At 35.1% G+C, this 20,149-nt stretch overlaps 1 protein-coding gene across 1 annotated transcript; it reads left to right on the top strand.

The window, feature by feature from the left end:
* Positions 1-4,298: 4,298 nt before the first annotated feature.
* LOC112035488 (cysteine--tRNA ligase 2, cytoplasmic) lies at positions 4,299-15,242 on the top strand. Its single transcript, XM_024068312.2, has 9 exons — positions 4,299-4,706; positions 5,943-6,006; positions 7,541-7,702; positions 12,468-12,638; positions 12,715-12,996; positions 13,099-13,224; positions 13,976-14,209; positions 14,331-14,444; positions 14,538-15,242. The coding sequence occupies exons 1-9, from the start codon at positions 4,537-4,539 to the stop codon at positions 14,820-14,822; spliced, it is 1,608 nt and encodes a 535-aa protein (XP_023924080.1). The 5' UTR covers positions 4,299-4,536; the 3' UTR covers positions 14,823-15,242.
* The last annotated feature ends 4,907 nt before the right edge of the window (positions 15,243-20,149 follow it).

Raw genomic sequence — 20,149 nt, 5'->3', positions numbered from 1 at the left:
TTAAAGGATTCTTTCTATTTATTGTACAAATGAATATAATATGTTGGAATTTTTATACATTCTGTCATACTCATACTATCTTTAGATTGATGGGAATTAAATTTTCATTTCGAAAGACCCTTTGACAATTTGTATGGCAAATGGAGATGATCCTCTGAGCATTATATTTCATCACAACAGCTTAAGTTTTTGCAAATCATATACTATGAATATGCTCTAGTGGTCTTTGAGAGCTTTGAATTGGCAGCCTTATACTAATCAAATTCTCCTCTAAGCTATTAAATTTTTAGGTTAAAAGCAAATAACTAAGAAAACATTTCTGTAAACATGAAACTTCAATAAAATTATATTCGGTAACTATATTGACTTGTCTGACTTCACAGCTTGCCTATATTTGTATCAGTGGTTTGTCTCCTATCAATTTGAAACGGATCTATTTTATGGTTTGAATTAAATATTACATATCTAAAGATGTATTCGGTACCATGTCGTTTAAAAATTTAAATATCGTAGCACTCTTTACATGATTAGATTTAGAAAATAAAATCTTAGGCATGAAATGGACTTTGAACTATCTCCATTTCAAGTGAAATAAAGAAATTTTGTTCCATCCTAGGTCGGGTTCTGCTTGTGTCTAGTTACTGTCCTAATCAGACACATCCAAATGTGGACACGTGGACACAACAGACACGTGTCCACATCTGGTTGTTTCCAGTGCCTGCGAACTGGTCATAAGCTGGATCTATTCTACATACTTTAATAATTTAAGAATTCATCTTCTAACATGCTTATAAATCAGAAAATAATAATTAAAAAAAAAAAAAAAAAAATGTACAAATAAACTTCTCAATGATTTAGAGGCGTTGCTCTTGCAACATGGAAAGTACATCACAGAGTATGATTTGCCGATTTCAACTAGAGAATGTGATAATGATTCAACTGTACCAAGACTCATACAAGATGAGCTAACTGTTCCTAATGTAGATGAAGAACTTACTTTAATTGAAAAGTTGAATAATGACCAGAGAGTTGCATATAAGACAACCATGGCATTTATTAATCGTAAGGAAAGCATGATATTCTTTGTTGATGGGCCAGGAGGAATTAGGAAAACATTTTTGTATCGCACAATATTGGCAACCTTGAGAAAAGCTGGTCACATTGCAATTGCCACAACTACATCTGGTATAGCAGCAACATTACTCCCTAGTGGAAGAACAACGCATTCTAGGTTTAAGATTCCTTTAGCTCCCAATGCTTTATCTACTTGCTCAATAAGTAAACAATCAGACTTAGTTGAACTTATTAGACATGCCACCATAATTATTTGGGATGAAGCCCCAATGGTAAATCGATGTGCACTTGAATCTTTAGATAGAACATTTAAAAATATTATGGAAGAAAATTTACCTTTTGGTGGGAAAGTGCTAATTTTGGGGGGAAATTTTCGTCAAGTACTTTCGGTTGTTCCAAAGGGTACAAAGGCAAAAATGATTGATGCATGCATAGTCAAGTCCCCATTATGGAAAGACGTCAAAGTGTTACATTTGAAATAGAATATGAGATCTATCAATGATGAAGAGTTTGCTAAGTATATACAACACATCGGTGATAGGAATGAACCATTTATAATGGATGATTTGATTAAACTACCCCCTTTAATGGCAATGCAATGGGAGGGTTAGCATTCTATATACAACTTGATTGATCAAGTTTGCAAGAACATGCCAATGATACAAGGTATATGGTTGATAGGGCTTTGCTAACACCTATAAATGATGATGTTGAACACCTATAATTTCTCAGTTTCCAGGAGACGAGTTTACGTTACATTCTTTTGTTGAGATTGAAGGAGATACGCAACATCTATATCAACAAGAATTCCTAAATTCTATATCTCCAGGGGCTTTACCACCACATATATTAAGGCTGAAAAAGGGTGCTCCAATTATGTTGTTGCGCAATATAGATCCAAAAGTCGGATTATGTAATGGTACAAGATTGATATGCTGTAAATGTTTTAACAACGTAATTGATGCTGAAATTTTGACTGGGCAATATGTGGGTACATGCGTTTTTTTGCCAAGAATCCCTTTGAAGACAATAGAAAATGTACACCTACCGTTTGTAATGATCAAACGACAATTTCCTGTATGTTTGAGCTTTGCACTTACAATAAACAAAGCCCAAGGTCAGACAATTCCAACTGTTGGAATTTATCTTCCTGATTATGTTTTTAGTCATGACCAATTATATGTGACATTGTCAAGGAGAGTCTCCCAATCCACCATAAAACTATTGGTGCAAAAAGGAAGAATACCTAAGGAGGAAGGTGTTCACACAAGAAATATTTTGTATAAAGATGTTTTGTTCCCTTCATCATAGGTATTAATTAACAATTGAAAAGAACTGTCTTACATATAGATTTATTTTAATAATTTACAAATTTCAATGGTTGTGTAGTCTACGTTTTAATATTTTAAATCTTGATATTTTTTATGTATACAATTAATTGGTAACAGGAATGATGCCTAACTCAAATGTGAGGATCGAGTCCACTTGGCTAAATAATGGAGTGCATGCTATTCCTACAGCTCATTGGGAGAATTGGAAGGATGACCATTCAATATTAAAGATGAAGGCCATTGATAATAAGGTATATTTCTTTTTAATGATATATTTAATCAGCATCTCTTTCTATTATTTTATCAAAATTAATATTAAAAAAATGTCATGCTGCGTATGGGTTAGGTTCGAAAATTGGAAATTTATTCACCTGATTGGGGATTCACTATTCGAGCTAACAAGAAAGAGTTTTGGAAATAAGTGAAACGAGTTTTAGAGTCACAAGAATTGGAAATGTATGTTATGCTATTTTTTAAAATAGGAAAATAACTAATTGATAGTCTTAATATACGAACAATTTTTTTTTCTTCATTTTGAAGTTCCAAGAACAAAGACAAACAACAAATCAATGTCAAGAGCAATAAGGTTTCCAACATTCATAAGAATAAAGAAAAAGGAAATATGAAGGACGAAGTGATCTCTAACACTCACGCCAATAGAGACAAACGGAGAATTAAAATCAAGGATAATATGGTTTCCAACATCCATGAGAAAAAAAAAAGAACCGAACAAAAAAAACTAAGGACGATGCAATTTTCAACATCCAAAACAGAAAAAACAAACAGAAAATAAGAGTGAAGGACGATGCAATAATAAAGCAGGTACAAATCATTACAACATCTACTTTTTTAAATAATAAAAAAAAAACTTAATTACATAGTTTGGATATAATTTTTTTTTTTTAAATTTTGGGAATTAAATGATAGTTCTTCAAGTTCCAAGTTGAAGTAGATCATTTCACATACATGGAGCTATGCAATATCATCACAAGGTCAGTTTAAATATTTCATTTCAAAAGTTTATGCTTGATGTTTATTGTACTTATCATTATTGTGTACGTTTTAAAGTCTCTATTAATAACATAGACACACATTTTGTATCATAGGCTCATGGAAAATGCTGCTGGAAAGCAATTAGAATGTGGAACAAATAACATTGCTCCACCAACTTCTCCACTGTAGCCGGCATAATATTAATAAGTTTACATATTCCATGTTTCAAATGTAGTGAATTATTTTATAGTTTTACCTAATGTAAATATTTCACTTTTCTACATTGATCCATCAACTTTTCATAATAGCTTTTGTAAAGGCCACCTCATATATTTTGTAAATAGTTTTATTGTTATGATTCCATTATGCATTTTCATTATATGCACTATTTATAAGATTTATTCAATGAATCTTTTTTTCCTCCCCCTATAGGTTAATACTAAATTATAGCATTATCTTCCAATTAATAACACGTTGATTACTACATAAACAAAATTGGCAAAAAAGAATAATAATTATGGAATACTAGCTTCTGAGCACGCGCTCACGCACGTGTTCAGAGGCTTTTCTATTTTTGAATAAGAGTTAATTTAGAACATTTATTATAATTTGAGATTAGTACATTCTCTAATTACAAAAAAAAAAAAAAAAACATAGGGGTATGATAAAAAATTATTTCACCACACATAATACTCATCACATTCTTAGTTTTTTTTTTATTTTTTTTTATTAGAGAATGTAGTAATCCCAAATTATAACAAATGCTTTAAATTAGCTCTTACTCAAAAAATAAAAAAGCCTCACGTGCGTGCTCAGAGGCTAGTTTTAACTAATTCATCTAAGTTTTGTTGTAAAGAGTTTGCAAAAGTGATATTTATAAAAGAAAATTTTCATAACCACGAGAAAAAGGAGAAAATTGTTACGAAGGCATTCAATTCAAGCGCTGTTGCCACCTCAGCCGCTGATTTAGATACAATTCAATGTGCGAAGCACGCAATCTATCCCCACTCTGGTTACGATACATTGAAGCTGAAGAATGAAGAATCTTCTCCAATTGTATATTAGGGTTAGGGTTTGATTGAATTACGCTGCAGACACACACACAGAGAGACAAAGAGAGAGAGAGAGAGATAGAGCTATGGCGGAGAAAGAGGGATTTAGGGTTTACAACTCGATGAAACAGCAGAAGGAGATCTTCAATACGCTCGTGCCGGGGCGCGTGGGCATGTACGTGTGCGGCGTCACTGCCTACGATCTCAGCCACATTGGCCACGCACGCGCCGCCGTCAATTTCGACGTCCTCTACAGGTTTTATTTCTCTCACTTTTGATTTCATCTAATATTATTTCTGTACAATTTGCTAATTAGGATAAGGATTATAAGTTAATTGCCTACAGATATAAGTTTCGTTGATAATATTAGTTACCGATCCAACAAAATTTTGCTATTTTAGTGTGTAACGGCGACAATTTTTGAAGCACATTGTGTATGGAGCTTATTTTGTTTGTGAACATTTGTAATTTTTGGGATTAGATATTGCATGGAAGATTGTGAATATGGTAAAGACTCAAATTTGGCTTGGTTTGGCTTGAAGGGAAATTGAGAAGTGAGTTTTACGGTATTGGATGAAGGTTCCGGTTAAGTGGTGCGTTTAGGGCATTTGTTAATGGACCATTTTTAGAAATGTTTTGATACAACTTATATAGGAAATATAAAAAAGCTATAAAAAAAATTAGTTACTTTTTTTCTTTTCATGTAAAAAATTTTTAAATTTTTTTTTTAAACCAATGCCCTGTTAACATTTTCCTTAGAAGAATTGCTTGCTAGTTGCTGCTTTACAATCTGGCAAAGTTTTGTGTGTTTGGTTTTAGCTGGAAGGCTTTAAAACATGAATTCTTTGGCCTAAAAGATCTTCTTCTTCTTCTTCTTGCTTGAACCCTTGACCTGGGGCTTTTTTACCCCTTAACTACGGGGTTTCTGTATATACAACACTTTTTGACCATTTTTTTTTTTGGTTACTTATTTATGGGAAAAGCTAATGGATGCCATAAGACATTAGCTTATGAAATATTTTTTGAAATTTTTTATGGGAAAAGAAAAAAACAATTAATTTTTTTGATGACTTTTTTTTATTTCCCATAAAAGTGGTGTCAAAATATTTTTTAAATGGTTTATTAACGATTTCCTAAGGGCACATGTTGACATGATTCTTTATTTTTATTAACCTTTATCGTACTTGGTAAACCCAATTTGTGGGTGGGGTGGGACTAGTGGAACTTAAAATCATCATTGATTTAGGATGAATGATCTGACCACAGTCAGCTCATTTCAAGCTGAAACTGAGGTTAACCTTAATGCTTTCATGTTGTACTGCTTGTCCCCCTTTTTTAGCTCTTGCCTTTTCTGTATACTGATACAATTATCATTTAGAAAGTTCAGTTAATTAGATATGTAAAGAAGCTAGTGTGTTGACAATGTTCTGTGTTTTCTCTACTGGAATTAGGCATATAGGCTTGAGGATTAATATGAATCTGAACTCTACAGATACCTACAACACTTGGGATATGAAGTTACTTATGTGCGGAATTTCACTGATGTTGATGACAAGGTGAGAATCATAAGTATTGGGATCTCCGGATTTACCACTTTATCTGTGATATCTTATTGTAGTGGAGTACTACCATGAATGCATTCTTTTACATTAGCATTCATACATGTGTTTGTGCTTGTGTCTCTTTTCCTCATAGTATATAGCTTTTGTTATAGATTTGTGGAATTTCTTTTATTTAGATTGTTGTATTAAGGTGTTTGAAGCAATAGAAGATGTAAAGCTGATTTTTTTTTTTTTTTGACTCCAATCCATCAATTATAATGGAAATTCAATTTTGTAAAGAACAGCCACTTTTACTCGATAACATGTGGGAACTTAACTGGGATGCATTCATTTATTCTGCTTCCTTCCTGTGATTTCTAGAGATCTAGTTCAAAAACCTTTAAATACTTTTATTTAAGAGAAATATAACAAAGGACATGATATTTTATTCCTTGCATCTGTAGGATCTAGGGGCCATGGCAGGACCAGTTTAAAGAAACTGTCTAAGCCAATATATGGTCAAAAACAATCATTAAGAAGAAGAGTTAAAATTTATAGAGGACAGTCAAATCTCTTGCTTTCCTAGTTGAATTCCTAGAATTGGAGACTACTTCCTTCTTTGAGCGATCCTTGTGAAAGTATTATTCTTATAAAAGATGGCTGGTTGAGCAGAATATTTAGCTGTTTTATAGCACATCTAAATCTTTTGTTTTAAAGGATTCATTTTTTGTACTGAAAACCAAATGAATTCATGAAACCTTAAAAAGCATCAAAAGTAAACACAGGATAAAAGAATTTTATTTTATTTATTCATTTATTTTTAATTTTCCAATGAGCTATAGCTCAATTGGTACTTCCTCTGCAAATAGTAATGGATCAAGTGTGAGGTCGTGGGTTTTAGACTCTCTGGGTGTGTGTAACTTTCCAGTAAAAAAGCTATTTTCTTTTTATTTGAAAAAATAAACTACATTTAAGAAAAACTGAAAGCACTTGTAATAAATTTAGTAATTGAAACTTCCTGCAAAATGAGGGGGAAGAAATGCTAATGAGCTATAGCTCAAATGGCACCTTGCATTGTAAGAGCAAGGTGGATGGTGAGATCATGGGTTCTATAAGAAGCCTACTCCTCACTTTAATGATTCTTCTACATTGAAAATTTTGGTTAAGCTACTGACATGGTAAGTGCAAAATTCAACTGAACCCTCATTGAGTAAAGTTATTGGCATAATATTGAGGCCTTCTATTGATTCTTTGCTTCAAATTGGTTAAAAACTTGCTGTTGGAGACTTATGTTGGAATGAAACTTGTGATCTAATCAATTTATCTTCATTGCGACTTATTGAAATTTTACCAAAAATATTTTCACTAATAGTTGGGAGTACTTGGACACGAAAAATTTTATACTGAGCATCTATAAAGGAGTTTCCCCATTTTCTATAATTCCTTTCAACCTGTTGTTAAAACAAATATTGATGATACCTTGTTTACTTGTTTATTCTTGGGTTGCTTAATGCTTGGTTAGATACGACTAATATCTGGATTTTTGCAGATAATTCGCAGGGCAAATGAGCTTGGGGAGGAACCATTAAATTTAAGTAACCATTTTTGCCAAGAATATCTTGTAGACATGGCTGATCTTCAGTGCCTCACTCCTACCCATCAGCCGCGTGTTTCTGAGCATATGGAGCAGATAAAGGATATGATAACTCAGGTTCATTACTTGCTATGGTTCTCATATTATCTGAAAAATGTTGGGAAATTCTGATCTCTCTCTCTCTCTCTCTCTCTCTCTCTCACAGACACACACACACACATACACAGATTTGGACATTTCTGGAAATTTTAGCGGTTATTTTGAAAATATATTGGATATTGGCTTCTTAGGGGAGCATAATACAATAGGGATTCCTTCTTAATGGTTTGCCCTTTTTTTTTTATTTTTATTTTTATTATTATTCATTTTGGGCACACAACGCACCCAATGTTTGTCAAACTTTGAATTCTATGCCCATGGTTAGGTGTGGTGCTGTATATCTATATGATAATACCAGGGACATGCCTTATTCAGATGTACTTGTGATAAGTAAAATAAGTTTATTTATTTATTGATAGGTAATCAGAGAAACTATTATTAATGAGAAAAAAATGAAGAGTACAAGTTGTTCATGATGATGAACAACAAGAAACAGAAGAAACAAACAGCAAAACAAAAGAAAGAATATCAGAAAGATAAACTAAGGGAAAACATAAACTCTGAAAGAGATGAAGAATTAGTAAAGCCCCAAGAACGAGCCCACTCAAAAAAATTGTGCTGCCATAAAACCTTTAACTCATCCAACGTCTTCTCCATGTTCTCGAAGGAGCGACGATTTCTTTCCAACCAAACAATCCACATTAAGCACCCCGGAATCACATTCCAAATATTCGAGTTATGCTTCCCAAGCCACTGATGCCAGCAAGATAACAATCCCACCACCGATCTTGGCATAACCCAATGAATACCAAAAGCCTGAAGCATGATGGACCATAAGGTATATGTAATAGGACAATGAATTAGAAGATGGTCAACCGACTCTCCATTACCACAACACATACAACACCAATTTACCAAAGGGCGACCCCTAAGCATGAGATTATCCAGAGTGAGAATCCGATTGTGAGTAGTTGACCACAAGAAGAAGGCCACTTGCTTAGGAATCTTTGGTTTCCACACACCCTTCTAAGGAAACAAAAAATCCAGAGTACCCTGAATTGCTTGGTAAAATGAACGGGTATCAAACTTACCATCCCCTTTGAGATGCCAACAAAGAGTATCCCTCCTCACCCCCCGAGGAATATGAGGGTGGATAAGCTGAAGAAGAGAGAAAGATGCAGCTAGCTCCCAATCTTCAAAAGCTCTATAAAACCTTAAGTTCCACACTCTAAAAGTACTTCCTTCTGGAGTTCACAAAACCTCAGAGATGCAAGCATCCTTAGCAGTTGAACACACATAGATCTCAGGATAGAGATCTTTAAGGGTATTATCCCCAATCCACCTATCATGCCAGAAGTGGATATGGGTGCATTCACCCACTACAAGGGACAAATGCTTAGAAAAACTCTCCCACCCTTCATGAATGCCACTCCAAAGACCACATCCATGAGTCCTCTTGCACACTTTCATACACCACCCCCCTTGACCCTCACCGTATTTTGTGTAGATAACCCTCCGCCAAAGATGTGTAACTTCATGCCCAAAACGCCACAACCATTTCCCTAATAAGACTTGATTAAACTACGCCACACTTCTAACCCCAAACCACCCAATTTAATAGGTAAACACACCTTTTCCCAAGCCACCAAAGGGTGTTTGAAACTCCCCACAAAAGACCCCCAAAGGAAATTCCTCTGAATACGTTCCATTCTTGCAGCCATAGCTTTAGGAATAGTGAAGAGAGATAGAAAGTACGTTGGAAGACTTAAAAGAGTACTCCTTAGTAATGTGAGCCTGCCACCCTTAGATAAATAGAGACGCTCAGTGTTGGTAAAAGCGAGGGGTGCACTTAAGCGCAAAGGCGTCTTGGAGCCTAGGCGCAAAGCGCAAAGCGCAAGCGCAAGTACGCGCCTGATTGAAGTGAAGTGCACATTTTAAAAAAAATAATTTAAAAATTATTATTAATGAAAAATGCAACAATCAAATGATCAAATTATCATATAAATTGAAATAAAACTTTTTATATAATTCATATAACATTTAGATATGCCCTACTTTTGCAATTTTTGTGTAAAATTGCAAGTCAAGTCATTTTATTTTTTTGGATAAGCTAGATATCAGTACTTCCATGTAATATCCTTTCTTAAATCTCCTATATTTGTAATGCCCTATGACTCATTAGTAATATTAGTTAATAATTTAATCACTTAATGACTATAACTCTAGAAGAATTAGTTTGCTATGTTCAAAATCAACCACTAAAGTAACTAAACAATTACCACATACATTATATCATACTTTTTTTTTTTTTCATGAATGAGCTAAGAATATGAGGACATTGCAACATGGTAATTGGTACCAAGGAGATAGGTGGGTTATACTCAAAATATATATATTTTTTTGATAAGTAATTTACACTAAAAATATACAAAATCAATGGTTTATATCAATAATGTCAAGATCCTATATCTTTAATTCAGTTTTGGTTTTTCTTTTTTTGAAAAGTATAAAAAGTTCCAAAAAGCACAAAAAAGTGCGCTTAAAGCATGCTTCTTTGAATGAGCTTAGCTTTTGAGGCAAAAAGCGCTAGAGCCTTGGGGCTTTGAGCTTTGTGCTTAAGCACGCTTTTAACAACACTGGAGACGCTTCCACCCTAAAAGTTTCTTTTCCATCTTCTCCAAAATAGGATTCCAAATCGAAGCTGTCTTAAAAGAAGTTCCCAATGGCATTCCCAAATATTTCATAGGCAAACTCCCCGCTCTACATTGTAGAATACTAGTCAATTCAACTAGATTATTCACCTCTCCAACAGGGACAATCTCACTTTTCCCAACATTAGCCTTCAAACCCGTAAACGGCTCAAAACAAGACATCGCCAGCCTTATGGACAGCAGTTGATCCCTAGATGCATCACAAAATAAGATAGTGTCGTCCGCAAACAAAAAATGAAAAATCCGCACACCAATAGAATTCATTGCTCCCACATGAAAACCCCGAATAAGGTTATTCTCCTCTGTCTTCTTCAAAATTCTGCTTAAAACCTCCACTATCAAGAGAAACAAAAGAGGGGATAGAGGGTCTCCTTGTCTCAACCCACAAGAACTTCCAAAGAAACCTTCAGAGGAGCCATTTACCAGGACTGAAAAATGGACAGAAGTAACACAAGCCTTAATCCACCCCCTCCATTTCAACCCAAAATCCATCCGGTCCAACAGATAAAACAAGGCCTCCCAGTTAACATGGTCATAAGCTTTTTCAATATCAAGCTTGCAAACCACCCTCAGTAACCGGCTCTTCAGCCTACTATCAAGGCACTCGTTTGTAGTGAGCACTGAATCCAGAATCTGCCTCCACCAACAAAAGAATTCTGAGTCTCAGAGATGAGATTATCCAAAACTGCCCTCAACCTGTTTGCCAACACCTTGGACAACAACTTGTACACATTGCCCACCAAATTGATAGGGCGGAAGTCCTTAATGTTAACAACATTACACTTCTTAGGGATTAAAGTGAGAAACGAAGCATTCAAGGACCGTTCAAACACAGAATGCTGATGAAAATAAACAAAAAAAATCCATGACATCCTTTTCCACAACACTCCAACAATTATGAAAGAAAACCATGGTGAAACCATCAAGACCAGGGGCTTTATCACCCTCCATCTCCCTTAAGACCTGGAAAACTTCCTCCTTCGTGAACTCCTCCTCTAAGGACAACCTCTCCTCCTCCATAATACAAGCAAAATCTAATCCATCCATAGTACGGCGCTCCAATTCAATTTCCTTATACAACCCCTGATAGAAGAGAACTAACTGAGAGCGCACCTCCATCTCATCCTCAAAAAGAACACCATCCACCTTGATACTCTTAATTTGATTAGCATTTCTATGAGAGTTTGCTAATCTATGAAAGAAACGAGTATTCTTATCTCCCTCCTTCACATACAAAGCCCGAGATTTTGTCTCCAGGAAATTTCCTCAAGGGAAGCCAACTGTTCTATATCACCTTTAAGTTGAATACGACAGAGTTGATCCTCATCCGAAAGCCCCAGCAACTCCTCTCTCACATCTAAACCCATCAGTTCAGATGTACTTTGATATTAAATGCCTTACATTGATTTCAAAATAAAATTTTGCCACTTATTCTCCTTCATTATTCCAATAAAACTGGCTACACTCTTCCCCTTTTTTCTGGATTAATGAGGTCATTTATGTTTAACTACATTGGATAGGTGGTACGTAAATTGAGGTGAGGACCTGGTGCAGTGTTTCACCTATAGCCCTTACTGAATATCAACATTACAATTTCATATCTTTTTCAAATAAAAACAACAAAGAAACAGAAAAACAATTTAAAATTTTGTGATATTTTCAGGTGATATTGAGCTGGAATTATTTTGTTGAGAGGTGTTGAGATAGTGAAAAATGGTTGTACTTGGCTTGCATAAAAAGTTGTCAAAATATTTTTCTAAGGACTAAATATGAGACATTGAAATTTTGTCTGTATGAGCTGTGAAATATTCATTTTAGTTTATTTCTGATGCATTCTTTCCCCCTTCCCCTCCTGGTCCCAACTATCTGGTCCTGACCCAGATATCTAGTTGCATCTGGCTTTTTCACAGAGTTATGCCTTCCTGTAATTGAATTAATTTATTTTTGTTGGAATATTATGGAAAGAAACAAGCATGACCATGATAGAAAATGGAAATTCCCTTTTGCTCCTGCAAAATGAGGAATTTTTTTAGTTCTATTTTTTGTTAACCAATTGCTTTCATATTATGTAGATCATCAACAATGACTCTGCATACGCCGTTGATGGGGATGTGTACTTTTCTGTTGATAAATCCCCAAATTATGGCCAGTTATCAGGGCAAAAACTGGAAAACAACAGGGCTGGTGAACGAGTTGCTGTTGACACAAGAAAGCGTAATCCTGCTGACTTTGCATTGTGGAAGGTGTGAAATCCCTTGCAAGTGACCTTATAGTCTTTTTCTATATTATTTGATATCTGACATTTTCTAATAATTACAGGCTGCAAAGCCTGATGAGCCAAGTTGGGACAGCCCATGGGGTCCTGGAAGACCAGGGTGGCACATAGAGTGCAGTGCAATGAGTGCTCATTACCTATCCTACAGTTTTGATATTCATGGTGGTGGAATTGATTTGATCTTTCCACATCATGAAAATGAGATTGCCCAGAGCTGTGCTGCTTGCCAACAGAGCCGTGTTAGTTACTGGATGCATAATGGGCATGTCACTAATAACAATGAGAAAATGTCCAAGTCCTTGGGTAATTTTTTTACAATTCGTCAGGTAAAGCAAGGCTTAACATTTGGTTAATTCTTCTAACGACCTTTTGATGTTTTCAGTCTTGTTAGTATTTGTGTTTAAAATACTCTTATTATATTCTTGTAGATTACTGAACGGTACCATCCACTGGCTTTGAGACTTTTCTTGTTAAGTGCACACTATCGATCTCCTCTCAATTACACAGTATTGCAGCTGGAAAGTGCATCAGATGCTGTTTATTACATATATCAGGTTTAATGCTATTTTAAATTCCAATTAATTTCATTGGGAAGTCTGCCACCATTGTCCTCATGCACCTACCAGCATTGGATTGTTTTCTATTAATTTCTTTATCCATTTAGGGTTGTTCATGTGTGCATACATGTGAATGCGCACGTGTTTCTCTAGCTTGGACTGTTAACTGGAGTGGATTTGAGCCAATAGATTCTCCCTTGTACCATTGATAGATCAGTAATAGTTTTTCCAACTGCTTGATGAACTGCTACAACCATTCTGGCCAGATGGTTTAATTAGTAATTTTGTCCTTTTGTTTTCTTCTCTCTCTCTCTCTGTGGAAAACTTTTGTTTGGTACTATTTCACAGGAAATGATGACTTAAGCTGTTAAATATGGATTTTTTGCCAATATAGTTTGGTTCATTGAGTGAAAATTATAAGATTACCATTTAAAAGACTAACAAAAAGAGTGTAGGACTACTTACAAGAAAAAGAAACGAACATAGAATTAATAGTTTCTGGTTAATGACAAGAATAGAACTGAATACTAATCTGTTTGGAATGTTTTGTATTGGTTAGAATTTTGTGGCAATTTATGTTAACTTAAGCCTGATGCCATGTTTTTCGAAGTTGATATTCTGCAAGAATATCTAATCTGCTTTAATACATGACTACACAGTAAGATGCACACAGGCATGTACGCACACATGAATGGGTTTGTGTTTTAATCTTCAGAAAAATCATGACCAACTATCTTGTGATTGTTAGACATTGCAAGACTGTGAAGATGCTTTATCCCCATTTCAACAAGAAAGTCTCAAGGAAGGGCCAGAACGGAAAAGCAAAACAGCTCGGGTTACTCCTGCTGCCCAAGAGTGCATAAGTAAGCTACGTAGTGAGTTCCAGAGTAAAATGTCAGATGACTTGAACACTGCACAGATATTGACTTGTGCTTTTCAAGAAGCCTTGAAGTTCATAAACAGTTCTTTGAACATACTCAAGGTACATATTTGGAACCCATTCCAAGAGGTCTATTATGATGTGCTCTCTCCCTCTGCTGTCTCCTTCTGTGTATATTGTGCGTCTGTGTGAAATGACTGGTTATCTTTTTGATATTTTTTAGAAGAAACAACAGAAACAACAATTATCCGTGGTTCAGTCTCTTATTGAATTAGAGAAAGAAGTTAAAGCAGTTCTAAATATTCTGGGATTGCTTTCCTCTTCCACTTACTTGGAGGTGATTTGGTTTCTAGCCTATGTTAAAATAATTTAATGATGAATATTCTGTTGTATGGAATGTATCATTAAGAAGTTACTTTCCATTGGGCAGGTTTTGCTGCAATTAAAAGACAAGGCTTTGAAAAGAGCAGGGTTGGAGGAAAGTTATGTGTTGAATCAGATTGAAGAAAGAAAACTAGCAAGGGAAAATAAGGATTTCTTAAAGAGTGATCAGATCAGGGCTGCTTTAACTTTGAAGGGCATTGCACTCATGGATGTGGGCAAGGAAACTATTTGGAGACCATGCATACCAGTTGAACCTGTGCAGCCGGCACAGCCAGTTGAACAGGAACATAAGACCCTGCCAGTTGAACAGAAAACGGGCACCACTGGTTGAACAAGAAAAAAACACATCCCTTTAAACAAGAATACAAGTTACCGCTAACTGAACAGGAACGATGGGGACAACATTGTGGACTTGATGGTGGAAAGCCTTGTTCCTGCCCCAACCAGTGGTTGACAGATGATTGGTACAGTTATTATTTAATTATATGGGGATTTTTGTAATTTTTGATTCTATTTTGTTATTAATGTTGTAACATTTGGGACTGTCACATGTTAGAAGCCCGAGTCCATGACCAAGGGTAATTTGGTCTTAAATATACAGCAATGTGGGCATAATATGGCTCAATTCCTGCATAAACAGCTATTGCAGGTCGCAGCAATTCTGTACAAGAACATGGGTTGTGGTGACCCTTTTATTGTTTGACTACTACTACAGGAGTTTAAAGTTAATCAATTTTTCTTTTTCAATTTATTTCTTAGGTTTTGTTATTGGGATGAAATTGCATCTTAGTTAGATTCTTGCCTCAATGGCAGAATCTTGTGGCGGATTGTTAATAAAACCTAGTTGCTTCTTGATTGTCAAAAGTTGTTGATTTAGCGGTTTGCTACTTTAGCATGTTCCTTACGGACTTGATGACTTACGCTAGAGGTGGTAGTATCTTCTAGAAAATTCATCCATCATAGGTTGGGGTATAATCTGTAGACAATTTTTTTTTTTTTTAAATTTTTATTTATTTATTTATTTAATTTTTTTATGACAAGTTTCAAAATAAGGCCACTTCATGTACGCACCCTGTTGAGTAAATCCCGGATACACAACCCCTGCCTGGAAGAACTGTGTCCGCTAAAGTAATCTGGTTGGTCCCTTCACTCTCTCTCTCTCTCTGAGGCAGGCTACCTTGAATTAGCCAGAAATTTTTTATTTTTTCTTTCCTGTATTTTTAGAGAGTACATTATGGATGGAACTTGTATTTTTTTTTTCTTCTATTGAATCTAAGTTGTTCCGACTTGTGGTTGAGGAAGGGGGGGATTTTTATTATTTATTTTACGTATGCAATCAGTGGTTATGGGCAAGAAAGCGTCACAGTGTTTGATGAGGAATCTTGAGCAAATGGTAGTTGAGGTCAAACCAAAACAGTTTTTCACATTTAAGGAGGGGATATGACTAGGGTTGTTCACCAAACTGCATAAACCACAAAAATCGGATCAAAACTATCTACAAAATGGCACAATTGCATCGCACCGCAAGTAACAATGAACCGTACCGCATAGTACAGTACGGTTTGCGGTTTTATAATAAGAAAACTGCATAAACTGCATCCTCTCTATATCTTAATATATATATTTATTTTTAAAATTAAATATATTATTAATAGTTTTTTTTAAAAAAAATAATAATACAGACATAAGACAGGGAATGGGGAAGGAAGGAGTGGGAAGACAAGACTTACAACACGAACACTTACAAAAGGGCCTTATATTATTAATAATTTAATAACCCTAGTTTAAAAAAAAAAAGTTTGATAATCCTAGCAAGTGTTGACTAGGAAGGCCAATCCAAAATGAAGAAAAACTAGCTCAATAGTGTAAAACACGGCATAAAACATAGGAAAAAAATTAGTTGTGGGCTGGGTAAGACAAATCCAAGATTTGAAAAATATACTGGCTTCAAACCATTTAAACCGTATCTTATACATCACATCGCACATGTGATCGTAAAAATGAGGTGCAGTGTGGTTATGGTTTTAGTTAAGCTCTAAATCGCACCGCACTGCACATGTGACCGCAAAAATAAGGTGAGGTGCGGTGCATTTATGGTTTCAGATAAACTGCACCGCAAAGTGCGGTGCTAAAAATAGCCCAAAACCACATTGCACCGCACCACGAACACCCCTAAATATGACATATACGTTTCAAAAATGTTCTAATACCTTTGGACAATATTTGGTATTGGTTGTGACTAAACTTAAAGTTGGTGGACAAAGGAGGTCTGTGATTATTCCAGAAGCAAAAGAGAAACGTGGTTGGAGCCTGGAGGCGTGTTTAAGGAAAATGTTGGATACCAATCAATATGCTTCTAGGATTGTTGATAAAACTCTCGTTCAGAAGCATAGGCAATTTTTAGAGTTGCAACCTGTTGGAAAAACTAGTTTTGCATCTCATACAAAACATGTAGTGGAAGTAATATAAGGATCTACTTCATTCATGAGAGATAATATATAACCTTGAATTCTAGAACAAAGAATAGAAAGTGTACCTTGATGCAATGAAATTCAAAAACAAGACTGGAGAATACCTTCAATCTTCATCCCAATTTCACATTGTGCCCAAGATGAGTGGTCTCTTAATCAGTTCTTATTTACGTTAGTTTTTCCTTTGGAAAAGTGTATTCCAAAGATTCTACGGAAAAAACTATTTTCTCTTCTTTTTAATCATACGTATGTTTTAACTGCATTGGTAGTTACTTCATTTATTAATTCTTATTAAATAAAAACTAATTATCTAATTGAGTTAGCCTTTTAGGCTAGCCCAATTAGGCTTAAGTATGTAGCTTGGGATGAGACCGAAGGGACAAATAAGGTTATAGCTCTAATGGGTTTCAGACTTATTTGTCAACTCTTGACAAACCCAAAGTTACCATTAATTATATAACAAGTACCACTATAGAAATATAATTGCACTCTTAGGCCCTATTAATAAATTACATCCCAAGACTCTAATATAATATCATTTGACATCTCCATGAAATATCCATAGTGAACAAAGTCATAATTAAACTACCACTTTGTAAACAACTATTTTATTCCTTGAGTCCCTGTTTAATCTTTTAGTTATTCATATTTATGAAATCTAATTTTATTAAATATAAACTTTAGTAACTCTTTACTAAAGTGGCCGCTCTAAATAACTAGTTCCCATAAACTTATTTCAAGGAGATATTCCGTGTCTCTATAGAAAGAGATTATAGATTCCATCTTGAGAATATGTGTTCTCTCAACATTACGTGTAGTTACCCAATATATTAAGGTTTGACCATTAAATTAGATCTCACTCTTGATATATTAAAGTAACCTACATTTCATAAGCAGGTTCACCATCCTCTTAAGATTGAAAGTCTATGAAATTAGAAGTCATGAGATTTATTATTCAGGTGACAGTTGTTAATTGAATAATTAATTTTACAATGGTCTAGTTCAATGTGTCTTACACTCTTAAGACACATAAACACATCAACACGTCAACTAGAAGTCCCCACTTTCATGATCAAGACAAACCATCTTAATTGATGTGTTATAGTCTTCGCAGATGAAATGCCCAATTTCATTAGCGATTACGAACTATATTTTGAGTTTATAAGGAACTTGTGATTTATATCTTCTGTAACTAAATTACATACAATGCATCTCAAAGACTATGATAATGTCTAATTAGTTCATTTACAGTCTCATATAATCAAACAATTTAATTATTTATAACATGCCAATAAATTGGATTTTAGGGCACAAACCCTAACAATAACCCACTTGCCCTCAAAGTCAATTTTGCATACATTTGACCATTATTTCCCTTAAAAGTAAATCATATTCACTCTAAGACAAGGTCTGGAAAGAAGTTTCAGCCAGATTTATTACATAAATTATATTTTCTACTACTACATCCCACGCTTTAGTATCTTTCTAATGAGATGATACTTACGCTTAATATGTATCTTCACCATCTAGAGTGAACACATATCTTGAAGTCAAACTTCATGAATAACAATCAAACTAAAAGTCAGTGTTTGTGCAACCAGTAACTATCAAATCCTCACTTTGGTGGATAAGCATATAATCTCCTGTTCTCCTAAGATATTTGAGTATATGCTTTACTCCCACTAAGTTAAGTAATCCTGAATTGTAATTGATATTTTCTTACCATGTCCACTGCAAAATAGATACTTGGCCTAGTATATAGCATAGCATAATTGAGACTTCCTATTAACATGGTATAAGGAATCATCTTCATATGCTCTTCCTTTTATATGTCTTAGGACTATAGTCCTTTACAAAGGAACTTCAAACTTAAAAGGAAGCAATCCTTTCTTGAAGTATCAAATACTATACTTGGCTAGAATCTAATCTATTTAAGTAGTTTGAGATAGACCAACATCCTAATTTCTGAATCTTACCAAAGTTTAACTCTTAGGATGTGACTAGTCTCACCCAAGTACTTCAGATCAAACTGGTCTAGAAAACAAAAAATCTATTGATGACTATATCTATACATCATTCTAAATAATTAGAATGTCATCAACATACATTAAGAGATTTGATGATGCACAAAAATTGTCAGTGAGCTGATAGTCCTCAAATGCCCCAATGGGTACCTAAAGAGCAAAAAACCAATAATCTAACAGAGAGTACCAGTGTGGTACTGGCTAAGGATTCTCCAAAGATCAACTTAGTGAATGAGAAATCTCTGAGAACTTTGTAGTTAGAGAACTAGGAAATTTCTACGTACCTGGGAGAGGAGAAAATTCGATGCTTATATAGTGGGTTGTAGTGAATCAAGATCCCTTGGCTGTAGGAACCTCTCCATGTAGAGGAGATCTGTGGCTAGGGTTTCCACGATTTTAGGGCGTCTTTTCCATATGGGGAAGATATGTATGTGTAGCAGGGTCTTAGGACGTGATGCGCAAGATATTCCCTTTTTGGGGCTTTATGTGAGTAGATCACGTAAAGGATTATGAGACCCACCACTTTTTTCCGTCGGCTTGGGCAATCATCTATCGGTATGTCGAATACAAGACGGGGAACTGTCTAGCCATTGGCTTCTGATTGTCATTCATCTCCTTCTGCAGCTACGATGAGTTCGAGGGACCGCAATGGTGGAAGGAGGACAATCTAGATGGAGAGAGGACAATCTAGGATGGATGAACAACTATTTCCTACTTAGACAAAAATGCCCTCATTAGTTGCCCCCTACTCCATGACCAGTGTTAGTTGAAGGGTCATGGAGTAAAGAGAGTATTCTTTTCATTCAATGCTCCTCGTCCCAATGTCTGATGTCATAAATGAGGGTCAATAAGATCTTCATAGTCTTACTGAGGGACACTGGCACCCTAAGATTAGTGGAAACGAAATGTCATGTTGCTTCGCTTTTCGTGTCCTTTCATCCTATAAATATGTTTGTTCCCTTTAGTTCAGTTTCTTTATTTTTCTAGAGAATTCTACTCAGAGCTCCTGCATCAACACTAATTGTCCATTGTCTACTCTTCGTGCGTTACTTTGGTTGCTCTGTTCATGTATAGCCTTTCAACCGTCGTCTTTCTCCAGGTAGGTTTTTGTTCATTTTTTTTTATTCATCCTTTGTATCCGTCTTCCCTTGGCCCTTGGTCTA

The sequence above is a fragment of the Quercus suber genome, unplaced genomic scaffold (assembly GCF_002906115.3).
Source record: "Quercus suber isolate HL8 unplaced genomic scaffold, Cork oak 2.0 scaffold_828, whole genome shotgun sequence".
Classification (NCBI taxonomy): domain Eukaryota; kingdom Viridiplantae; phylum Streptophyta; class Magnoliopsida; order Fagales; family Fagaceae; genus Quercus; species Quercus suber.
Note: the sequence above shows the minus strand (reverse complement) of the source record. Positions and strands in the feature narration are given on the sequence as shown.

Excerpts from the sequence above, each read along its gene's own strand:
- LOC112035488 (XM_024068312.2), top strand. The coding sequence starts at position 4,537 with ATGGCGGAGAAAGAGGGATTTAGGGTTTACAACTCGATGAAACAGCAG. Across the intron at positions 7,703-12,467 it reads TAAAGGATATGATAACTCAG|ATCATCAACAATGACTCTGC; the intron begins GTTCATTACTTG and ends CATATTATGTAG. Across the intron at positions 12,639-12,714 it reads CTGACTTTGCATTGTGGAAG|GCTGCAAAGCCTGATGAGCC; the intron begins GTGTGAAATCCC and ends TAATAATTACAG.